Consider the following 11,902-nt stretch of genomic DNA (forward strand, 5'->3'; position numbering starts at 1 on the left):
GTACAAACTTTGCTCATTATAATGTCATTATAATACCAAAACACACCTCCATCCCGAAGGCTACCCGCCTCCAAGGTGTGACCACTCCTTCTTGAGTCTGCGCCCTGAATTTTTTGTAAACTATACCTTTAATTGTGAAGCGAGGGAATTTTACACCAATCGTAATAAAAGTATTTATGACTAAAGTCACTCAAACTCCACCTTGAAGATAAAAAAAAAAGTATAAAAATAGCCCGAGAGAGGGGGGATACCCAGGGGAGACACCATCGCGAACAAGTGGAGGAGAACTCCATCACTGACTTCTGGGACCAGTCGATGGGCTGAGCCTTTCTTCCCCCCTCCCCCCTGCCATAGGGACGCCTTTGGGTAAGACTTGGAATATACCGAGTGCTTCCTCAGGAAACTTAGAAATTTCTCTAGAGACTCTCTTTCCTACATTTAGAGCCAGGCTGTATTGTTTATAACTTTGTCGCGCGTTTTGTATATGTAACAATACCTTTATTTGCACGTGCTTTGCAGACAGTGTATTTATCACCAGCAATCCTAAGAACCTGTATATCTGTTGTTTAAATAAACTGCACTGTTTAAGTAGCTAGTCGTTTTGGTTTCTCACTGAACGCGACCAAAGACTGGAGAGTGGCCGTGCTAGTTCAGGAGCATGACTAGACTGAAGGTGCAGTCCACTATTAGTGTATCCAAATCGTAATAGTTTAATACATATTAAACGCGATTGGACTGATAGTGCTGAATTGGGCATCACTCAGAATTTGACCATGCTCAATTCCTTCCTTCCACTGAACCACAGGGAGAAGTTTCAAATAGCGTACCTGTTTCCAGCTGTCTTGGTCAAAGGCGATGACAGGTTTTCAGATGTGGCTTGCCAAATATCTACTGATTATCAAATTTATGTTCCATTTGCAATTTTTCCAGTGGTATTTATTAGGCAAAATCCCTACTACCTCTTAATTCAATCCATTGTCCACTACCTGAAAACAAACATCAACTTTTAGGTCAACTTAAAGAAAAAAATAACTGTTCAATCTGCTTGTATTCATCTAGTAAGCACAACACTTACCAATAGCATACAATATAATTTCTATGTTTAACAGTTTCACTTATGTGTAGAAATAATTTCAGTGTAATAGCACACATATCCGCTACCTGAAGAACATAATATTAGAATTCAGTTAATACATTTTGGAGCTTAGTTTTATCAGGAATTGGTTTGCTTGTTTTTCATTAAAAATTCTTGGCCAAATCAAGAAATGAACCTTTTAAATCCAAATTTTTATGCTACTCCATGCTGAGAAACAGCACATGAAATTTCTACATCAGAAAAGGCTGTTGAAGGCTTGAATTGCCCTATACTGAAAAAAAATAAAAGCAAGCTTATAAAAAAGAACAATGCAGTGGTGCTCAGAAAAGTCCTTAAATCTAATATGTAAGATGTGAAAGAGGGGAACCTTTGTAAAAGTGCAGTTTTCCAGAAACAGGACTTTCTTTTTGTGATAATCAGGACAATTAGGTGAGAGTAAAGGAGGCTCACAAGTTTTCTCTCCTACCAGAAGAGGACGTTCTACCTTTATTTGAGTACTTGCTCTGTGGGAGAAGCCAGTTGTATGAGAAACCACATAGGATGATACATGCATCCAGGACCACAGGAGGGTATTTTAGTCTTTTTCCTTTCCCTTGAATGTTAGGTTGGGAAATGTCGGGATAGGCCTTCACATTTTCACGGAATCACGGAATCACGGAATCACGGAATCTTCAGAGTTGGAAGGGACCTCTAGAGATCATCTAGTCCAACTCCCCTGCTAGAGCAGGATTGCCTAAACCACATCCCTCAGGGCTGCATCCAGGCGGGTCTTGAAAATCTCCAGAGAAGGGGACCCCACAACCTCCCTGGGCAGCCTGTTCCAGTGCTCTGTCACCCTCACTGTAAAGAAGTTTTTCCGTGTATTTGAATGTGTATTTTCTCTCATACAAAATCCAGATCCCTTCCAAATAATCAGCTTTTGCTTGGAGTCCTATCCCTATGCTCAAAAAACTTTATGCAGGCATGCTCCTTATCAAAGAGAGGGTCCTGAGGTGGTCCATTCTCAATACAGGCAACCGCTCCTCTGTTGAGAGGCAGCACGTCGAGGGGAAAAGAGTAAAAGGAAATACATTATACTAGTACAATGAATACTGACTTACTACAAAATAAATATTCCCCACACGTATATGTATGTTAATAGCACATGTCACACAAGGTTACATTTGGGGATTATTTTTCCTCCTACTCAGCATTTTCCTGCAATTTTCCTCAGAGACTGGCCACTTAATATTTTGGATTATGGAGCCTGTTGTAGCTACAGCTATATTAGTGATAAGACAAAGACACACATTTTATGTACATTGAGAGCTAAATCTGAATTTTCCGAAAGTTTTAGATGTTAGTACATACAGGTTTTTTAAAAGGTTTTATTATTCTAAGATCAGGCCCAGATGCAAAGACTGGATTCACATCCAAAAACATATATTAAAATTCATACACTTCTTGGTAGAAAGAAGTTTTAAAACCTGACAGGCTGAGAACAACACTCTTTTTGTGTTCTGCCAAACAATTCAGTTACAGATCAACCCTATTGGTTTTTGTCTAATTTAAATGTGATTGTTGGCAAAGCAGAAAGGGGTGGGGGAGTTGTACAGGGAAGCACACAGTAAAAAAGAAGAAAGCATTTTTTATTATACACTATATCCCTGACATGCTGTTATACACAAACCCAATATTTAGCATTTAAAAAAGAAGGAAAAAAACCCCACAACAATAAAATAAACAGCAGCTGTTTCTATGTGAAGTCAGAGAACAGGTGTGATACAAATCTCCATACTGGTGCAATCATATTGATCTCCTCATGATACATGCATGAAGGATATGTGCAAACGTTATCGACCCATCTGGCATCTCATTTCCAGGAATACAGCCTGAAAATTCCTCTCTGATTGAAAACATTATCAGGATAAACACCGTATTGGTTATTTATTAAAAAAAAAAAAAAGAAACTGGGAAAAGAAAAAAAAGAGAGAAAATGTGAGCCTGCCCCCGCAGCACGTCCCGGTATCGCTGCCGCCGGGACCCCTCCGGGCCACCCGCGATTGGGTGAGCAGCAGCTGCCCCAGGGGGAAGGCAAGCTGCTTCAGGAGGTGCGAGGCGGAGGTGCGACGCCGCACCTGGCCGTGGCCGGGAGCCCCGCGGGGCGAGTCGGAGGGGACCCGGGAGGGGGCGGCGAGGGCAGCCAGGTCTCCGACCCCCACGCCTCGGCGGGGTCCGCGCCGTTTCCTACATGCCCCGCGACGGGACGAGCCCAGATCGCTGCCCCCGCAGCCGGCAGGGGCTCCCCCACGCCTCCCCGCTGAGCCGTATCCGGGGGAGGGGGGGAGCGAGGAGGGACCGGCCCCTCGGGGCACCTTGCGCCTAGGATCCGTCCCTTCCGGGAGGAGAGGCAGCTTTTGAAACCTGCCCTTTATTTGCATTTTGCTATTAATTGATAATGTCATCTGCCATTAGAGGGCACTAAGCAACCCCGCATTAACGCTGCTCCGGCGAGCGAGGAGGGAGAGGCAGAGGGGGAGAGAGGGGCACCAATTTGGGAAAAGATTAAAAAGGATGTGGAGTCACGGGGCTTCTGAAGTGCTCAAAATGCCCGGGCGCTGTTCAGAACGATGATCATAATAATAACAAAACAAAATAAATGCAACGAGGTCAAGCATTTACCAGTCTGCTTCTTAATGCGTGTGACCACAAGTGGTACTGAGGGACATTGTGATTCATGCCCACTTTCAAAGCAGGACCAGGGCCCGGTCTGAGGCACCCAAACAACTGTCTTCTAATATTAGTACGGCTGTATTTCTGGATCTATTATAATCTGTCCAGACAGATCCCATTGTAATGGGATCTTTTATTAAAAGATTAGCATTATCTCCTGCAGTTGGTGGAAAAAAATCTGTTATCACTGAGTTATTTGCAGTTGTGGGGAGGGGGCGGGCGGTGGGGGGAGCCGGAGGGCGGGAGCGAGGAGGAGGGGTGTGGGGAGGGCCGGGCGGAGGGCGCGGGCGGACGCCGCGCACCGGCCCTTGACCCGGCACTGTCCGGGCATTCCTGTCTGCATACTTCGCAGTCTGTTGTGCTTTGGTGGCTCAGAAAAGCGAAAGAATCTAAATTAAAAAGGCAGCTTTTAAATAAACAATACAATTTTCCGTTAAGGAAATTGTTTTGTATAAAAGGAAATATCGCCTACTCATTTTCATTCAACGGTGCCAAAAAATGTTATAAATGACAGACCGCCAACTTTTCTAAAGGGAGAATAATGCCAGACTGTGCTTAATAAAGTAGTACTCTAGAAGTTCATTATCGATGTTGCAATCTTTTCTGATTCTGAAAGGAGACCGCCTACGTCGCCCCCATTCCCGTCTCGTCCTCCCGGGCTCCCAGTGAAAAGGCTGTCACCTGGGCACAGTCCTAGGTATTGAACTTTTATTTGGTTCTTGTTTGTTTGTTTGTTTGGGGTTGATCAGTTGGTTGGTTGGGGTTTTTTTGGGGGATGAGTCCCGCCGAGCGAGCTGTGTGCGCGCCAGCCGCCTCCTGCCCGTCGTAGGTGCGGGAAGTGGAATTTATTATTAGCAGCGACTTCGCGCGGGGATGGCAGCGTCTCGCGGCCGCGGAGCCGACCCCGGGCGAGCAGGCGCCGCTCCGCGCCCCGGCAGCCTCCCCACCTCCGCGCACCCGCCCGCGCCGTCAGGGGGACAGGGGCGCCCCTCGCGCGGCGGCGACCCCCATGGATCGCCTGCCCCTGCGGCGCGGGTGCGGCCCGCCGCGCGCCTTCCAGCTTGCGCGGGCGCGGTCGGCTCCGCGACCGCCGCGGCCGGGGCTTGCGCTGCCTCCCGCTGCTGCACTAACAGCTCCGGCGTCTCCGCCGCGCAGGGCTGACGTGAGGCTGCGCGGGTGCGCGCCGATTCGCGCCTGTGTGTGTGTGCACCTAAAGCAGATAACTGGAGAGGGTTTCCAGAAGGTGGAAAATGTCACCTGATTCACACTGAACTTTTTAAATCTCCCCACCCCCGAGCAGACACACACACATTAGGAGACCGCCCACCGCAGACAGCTAGGACCCCCGTATAGATTTAAAGAGAGACTGCATTCAGAGCCTGACGTTCATTCAATAGAGCGATCATAAGCAGGCTGGCTAGTGCTCGCTCCCTCTCCCTATTCCCCCTCACGCTGTTTCTGTGTCTCTCTCGCTCCCTGCTACGCTGAGGATGTTAAATCAGAGAATCCACCCGGGCATGCTCTTACTTCTGATGTTTCTCTGCCACTTCATGGAAGATCACACAGTGCAGGGTAAGACCAGATTGTTTATTCGCAGATGTTTCTTTATTATTACTATTATTTTCTGTATTTGAGGCACGGTTTAGTTTGCTGCGGTGTTAAACGCCTCTCTCCAAGGTCCAACAGGACAGAGAAGTTAACTGTGGGCATGGGACTGCTTTGTACCGAGATGCAGGTGTCATTTAGATTCCTTTTTGATCGGATCTTCGCACTGCTCTGCATAGGCACAGAGGACAGATTTTTGTTTCTTGGTATTTATTGTTATTATGCAGCATGAATGAAGAGCAGCATCGCGAGGGAACTTTCCCAGTCTCGACTCCCGAATGAGTGCTCAAAGTTTGTTGGTAATTTAGCTCAGATTTTTATCTCGCCTGCCTGATGGAAGGAGAGGTGATGATGGGGAGCCCCACTCTTACATCTGACATTTTTAGAAACCAATAAGTGGTCATTTTCCGGACATTTCTTTCATATTGGGATTTCCTCTCGCCTCTCTTTTTTTTTTTATGAATAAATATTACTGTGTTGTAAACTCTCCTGCACTAAAGAGTATGCTTAAATAAGTTGTTTTTTTCCATGCGAAAAAATCCAAACTCGGACCTGATATTGACAACTCTTAAGAGCTCTCTTTTGACATAAGGGAATATTGATATTTAGTTTTGGGGCTTTTTTCCCTTATCTTGACTGTGTTCCAACCACAACACGGATGTCTTACCATTGCTTGTTTTATCATTGTTTCTTTCTCTCTTTTTTTTTCTTTTCTTCCCCCCACCGAGTTAGAGCATAAATTAAGCTAATGTAGGCAACTGTAAGACGTAAAACTTTTTTTTTTTTTAAGGGCGTTGTTTGTTCAATGATTTTTAGTGGGAGGGAGGGGGCAATCTTCCCCCGCGCCCAGCGACATCTCGACTGGCCGATCCTGACCCCTCGCTGCGGTATATTCCCATCGGAGTAAGGAGGCAGGATCGAGCCCTGGCTGGATTAGCACCAGAATCAATTGGTATTGAGTTGCTGGAGAAGTCACATTGGTTATTCACGAGAGACTCATTTCAACCAAAATTCTCCAGCTATAAAGGGGGGGGTTTGCTTGGACTAATGTTCTTGGCTTGACTCCACAAATAACAGAGATACTAGTAAAAAAAAAAAGGCAAAAAAAAATCCCCAAACAACCCCACTCTATCCGGTTTAAGGACAGTGTACTTTCCTCTGAAATGCTTACGGGAGAGACGGCGCCTAATAACTTTTCCAGCTTGATCGATTTTTAAAACTCTGTAGGGACCTCCTACTCTTATGTGCCCTTGTATTTTGTGCAATTTACTCACTTTTTTTGGAGCTCTGCTAAGTTATATTAGTGAAGGAAAGGCATTTGTTAAAGGAAGCAGCAAAATGTGGAGATTTCGAAAGACTTCGCTAACAGCAAATGTTCTCAATTCGTGCAGATTGCAAAATGGGCCGGGACTGAAACTGTGCGGCACTAAAACAATACTGCTGTGCAGTCGCGGTGAGGAGGAGAGGGCAGGGGGAGGAGGAAGGAATTTGCAAGCGCGATTTTCTTTTTATTCCCTTTTAAATGCACATCCTTTTCAAGCCTCTGTCACGTGCTGGCAGTGCTCCTGCTCTACATATACATAGAAATATATCCTCGTCCTGTTTTGATCGGGTCTTTTCTTTCATTCTGGGTTTATTGGGGTTTTTGTGTGTTTGTTTTTTGGTGTTTGGTTTTGTTGGTTTTGTGTTTTGTTTTAAACTGCGCTCCCAAATGGGCCGGAGTAGCTGCGGGTTATGAAATGGGACAAATAAAAGTAAACAGTCTAGTAAGTCATTGCAAGGCGCACGTGTTGTGTCTGGGTCACTGGTGTCTGGCACTGATCCGGCTGGGTGTCCTCCCGTTCCCCTCCTCCCGCAGCTGGGAACTGCTGGCTTCGGCAGGCGCGGAACGGCCGCTGCCAGGTCCTCTACAAAACCGACCTCAGCAAGGAGGAGTGCTGCAAGAGCGGCCGCCTGACAACTTCGTGGACGGAAGAGGACGTCAACGACAACACGCTTTTTAAATGGATGATTTTTAATGGAGGAGCCCCAAACTGCATCCCGTGCAAAGGTGAGGGGGGGTGCTGGCGAGCTTGCTGAGGAGCGATTCAGGCAGGGACTGGGCTGGGGAAGGAGGAGCGGGGAAGGAGCTGGAGGGGGGCAGCGTGGTCCTCCTGCTTCCTTCCTCGGTGGGGCTTTGAGGCGCGTCTTGTACCAGCCCCGGGATTAGTGAGGGAGCCCCCATTTCTTCTCGGCCACCGTGCACATTGGGAGCGATCTCCTCTCCCCCCTGCCCTCACTGTCAGGGAGAATTTCCTTCGAGTGGTATTTCCTGGAGGAGGGGGAAAGGTGTTTTCTTTTTATGCCCTGGGGTCATGGTGCGGTGTCTTTTTTTTTTTCCTTTGAGCAGTTTTGACACTAGGTCTGTTCTGCATGCTCAGTACTAAAGTGGTGCCTCTCTCTTTCCATCAGAAACGTGTGAGAACGTGGAATGTGGACCCGGGAAGAAATGTAAAATGAACAAGAAGAACAAACCTCGGTGTGTTTGTGCTCCAGATTGCTCTAATATCTCTTGGAAGGGCCCCGTGTGTGGCTTAGATGGGAAAACCTACAGGAACGAGTGTGCCCTTCTCAAAGCCAGATGTAAAGAACAGCCTGAACTTGAAGTCCAGTATCAGGGCAAATGCAAAAGTAGGTTTGCAAATCTAATCCGATCTCCCTCAAATGCCAAAGTGTGTGTGTCTGAGTGTAGGGACGAGGAGCTGTTGGACATACTTCCCCACTGGAACCAGAGTGATGTTCCAAATGCTGGGAGACAGTAACTAAACCATGCTCAACAAGCAAGGATGTAGCTGGATTGAGAGTTCCCCATAGTCTAGCAGCACTTGTGTCCCATCAGCTACCCTGAGGTTTCCTCCAGTGGTCCTTAAATGAGGAGAGCTGCTGAAGGCTCTTATCTGATCATTTGTTTCATTGTGTCACCCATTCACTCCTTGATGGGGCTCTGGGATCTCCTATTAATCATTGTGTGTTTCTGTCTTTATTTCAGAGACCTGTAGGGATGTTTTATGCCCAGGCAGCTCCACATGTGTGGTTGATCAAACTAATAATGCCTACTGTGTGACATGTAATCAAATTTGCCCAGAGCCTACCTCCCCTGAACAGTATCTCTGCGGGAATGACGGCATAACTTACGCCAGTGCCTGCCACCTGAGGAAAGCTACCTGCCTACTGGGCAGATCCATTGGATTAGCCTACGAAGGAAAATGCATCAGTAGGTATCTCGGTCAGAGGGGTAAGGGTGGAGGGAGCTTCCCGTCTCAGCTGTTTCAGAATATCATGTGTGGAATTGGATGAGCTTTGCCCCAGAAAAGGTTGCAAAAGGGGTGAGGGAGTAGAGGGCCTGATCCTGCTTCTCTTGCCATTGTTGTGGGTGCTGACATTAGTACCCAAGGGGAAATACCCGCCATTAAATAGATGATGACATGGTTACAGCGTAACAAAGTCTCAATATTCAGTGGATCTGGATTCCTGGAAACAATTGTCTTCAAGTGGTCTTGGCAAAGCTTGCGTTAACTTAATTGGAAACATCTGATCACTTTTTCCTCTTTAAAAATATTGCTGAGTTTGGAGACGGTGGGTGAAGATACGAAAATAATCTCTGTGCACCCTGACATTTTGTATTGTGATTTCCAGAAATGAATGATAGTGTAGCATGTTACAAGGAAGCATCTTCAGGGCAGCTTCTGCTCCCCAAAACTGCTGGGGGGATTCGGGGGAGTCCCAGGCTGCTTTTAGTTGGCATAGGTTGAGGTGAAATCCCTTTCCAATCTTGTAGACAACTACTCTATGTGGGTTAGTTTAAAAATAATTTATTTAGAAATGCTGAATGTGTTTGCAAATTCTGCACTTACTGCTAATTTGGGGAGCTGAATTTCCAGTGACATCAAATGGAGCAGGAAGGTCACGTGCAATTGGCAAATGTAATTCTGTATTCCCAGGGCCAAGCTCTGCTGGCACAGCTGTCTTTCCTCCCCCACATATAGACAGGCAATAGTGTCCAAGGGACTACTTGCTTTAGTAAAATCAGCAAGTATCATCACATCTACTGCATCTGAGCTTTGTCTGTTCACAGTTCACTGGGGGAAAGGGAGTTTGGGGTTGTTTGTTGCTTTTCTTTTTCCTTTGTCTTTTCACTTACCTCTAGTATCCTGTGTATATTTTTAGAAGCCAAATCCTGTGAAGACATTCAGTGCAGTGCTGGGAAGAAATGCTTGTGGGATTTTAAGGTTGGCAGAGGTCGGTGTGCCCTCTGCAATGAGCTCTGCCCTGAAAGCAAGTCAGACGAGGCAGTCTGTGCCAGCGATAACACAACTTACCCAAGTGAGTGTGCCATGAAAGAGGCAGCCTGCTCCATGGGTGCGCTTCTAGAAGTAAAGCACTCCGGATCTTGCAACTGTAAGTGAGATTTTTAACTCTGAAGGCAATCCCTAGATAATGAAGACTCACACCTTTAAACACAAGAAAGCTTGATTTAGAGATGTGAGATACAGTACAGGGGCCATATAAGTATGTGTCTATCACACATACACTGGTTACTGATAAAATGCAATAGATCTCCAACAACCAGTTGATTTTCAAGTTTGGGGTTTGGGGCTACTCTGAGGACAAGTTATTTTGTCAGAAAGGGGTTGTCCTAGGAGTGTAATTCTAGTGATTTTTTCCTAATTTGTCTGCTCTCGTGTGCTTCGCTGATTGCTTTATTAACACCCGGATAAACTCTGTGTCCAAAAGAACAAGCTTAATGGTAACACATGGGCACCTGGTTTAGCACAGTTGCCTCTACTAACTCTGAATGAAGGACACAAAGCGGTTAAACCTAGAACACAAGAGCGCTTTTTATTTGATTTCAGGAATCAGCCAATAAAACCTGAGCCATTGATTCTTCAGAACTTTCTGCAGTTATGACTTCATAGATTATGTATAAAAAACTTTATTGCATAACAGCAGATGCCAAAGAGCATCTCACTACAAGTCGCATAAAATGCAACGCTGTATTATGGCTGTTCAGAGGGCTTTGAAAACATGCACTGAGCTGCTTCTGTGCTGTTGTTGTCCTTATTTAAACAACAGCTCCCCTGTATTCCCCCATCTAGCCATTAATGAAGACCCAGAAGAAGATGATGAAGATGAAGACCAGGACTACAGCTTTCCTATATCTTCCATTCTAGAGTGGTAAAACCTCCATCACTATTGGAACAGCCATTGGGCACAAAATCAATGTCCATACTGTAAATAAGTGTATGCTTATTTATTTTGGGGAGAAAAAAGTATACATATAGTTGAGTCTGGTAGACATTTATTTATACCATGTCATGTTTTATAATTTATACATAAAATGTCTGGTTGACTGTATGCCTTGTTTTTGAAGAAATTTATTTGTTAGGGGAAGAACAGTGTTATTTATTGTGAGGTCTCTTGCTTGTAAAGCTAAGCTTTTCTTTTTTCATGTAAACTATAAAAGTCCATTCCTTAGAGCTTACTCACATGATCTCATCTCTTCGTTTCACTGATGTTAACAAACTTGCATGTCGGTTTCTGTTATGTTTATTTATTGGATTTTCTGCTTGCCCTTCTGTACATAAAAGATCCCTAGGGTTTTTGTTTACAAGGAATCTTGACTGACCAAAAGGCATTGTAACTGACTTAGACTTCCAGGATGCAATGAGGCAATCTTAAGGAAACTTCTTCTACTTCGCTTTTCTCTACTTCTGATCACATCATGTACTGAAGTGATCTCAATGTGCTGAGCATATATACTGTACTATATGCATTACAGATTCAAAGAAATCAGATTATGAAGGTTGTTAATAGCTACAGGACTAACTGTAATAAGAATAAAGGGTTTATTTTATTTTTATTGTTTTATTTTCTTGTAACATGCATAAATGTTTTGTCAGGTGTTTCCTTTAAGATGGTCTTGCAGTACCACTTTCAAAGTTTTGTTTTCCCAATCCCAATGTTTGATATAACTAAAAGTTATATCAAAGCTTTATCAGTTCAAGTTTCTTGCTTTTCATAATACTTTTTTCTGATGTAATTTTATATTTTCAAACATGGTGAGTTAAATATAAATTCATTTAAATATATAGTTTTGTACTTTTCTACCATGTAAATGTGCAATGTATATAAAAGTTATAATTGTATTTGTAAATAAATGATGAGTGAAAAAATAAAAATTGGAATTTTCCCTAGAGGGAGTCCTCAGTTTTTGGTTCTAAAGGGTTCTGTCTCTCTGGTGCAGAGAAGACATACTGGTGGTTAGGGGAAAGGAGGCTTATGCATGATGTAGCAGCAAAACACACTGGTTAAGGCCAAAGCTTTCAGCTGACAATGATTCAATAAACCCTTTTTTCAGACAGAAGCAATGTCTCCAGTACATTGATATTAATTAATTCTAAATCCAAATACACTGATGGAGGAGAAGAGATTTGGCATTTTTGTTTCCCT

The 11,902-nt window shown here is 44.7% G+C and overlaps 1 protein-coding gene across 3 annotated transcripts; it reads left to right on the plus strand.

Annotated features, from left to right (window-relative positions):
• Positions 1 to 5,131: 5,131 nt before the first annotated feature.
• On the plus strand, positions 5,132 to 11,645 carry LOC141735492 (follistatin-like). Of its 3 annotated transcripts, none has more exons than XM_074568359.1 (6): positions 5,132 to 5,380; positions 7,272 to 7,463; positions 7,865 to 8,083; positions 8,442 to 8,666; positions 9,620 to 9,850; positions 10,549 to 11,645. In XM_074568359.1, exons 1-6 carry the CDS (start codon positions 5,299 to 5,301, stop codon positions 10,629 to 10,631), a joined length of 1,032 nt encoding a protein of 343 aa, XP_074424460.1. In that variant the 5' UTR covers positions 5,132 to 5,298; the 3' UTR covers positions 10,632 to 11,645. The 3 variants fall into 3 exon arrangements, with proteins under 3 accessions (XP_074424460.1, XP_074424461.1, XP_074424462.1); XM_074568360.1 differs by having other exon boundaries at positions 10,526 to 10,639; XM_074568361.1 differs by lacking the exon at positions 10,549 to 11,645 and adding an exon at positions 10,306 to 10,496.
• The last annotated feature ends 257 nt before the right edge of the window (positions 11,646 to 11,902 follow it).

Source organism: Larus michahellis, chromosome W (genome assembly GCF_964199755.1).
Source record: "Larus michahellis chromosome W, bLarMic1.1, whole genome shotgun sequence".
Classification (NCBI taxonomy): domain Eukaryota; kingdom Metazoa; phylum Chordata; class Aves; order Charadriiformes; family Laridae; genus Larus; species Larus michahellis.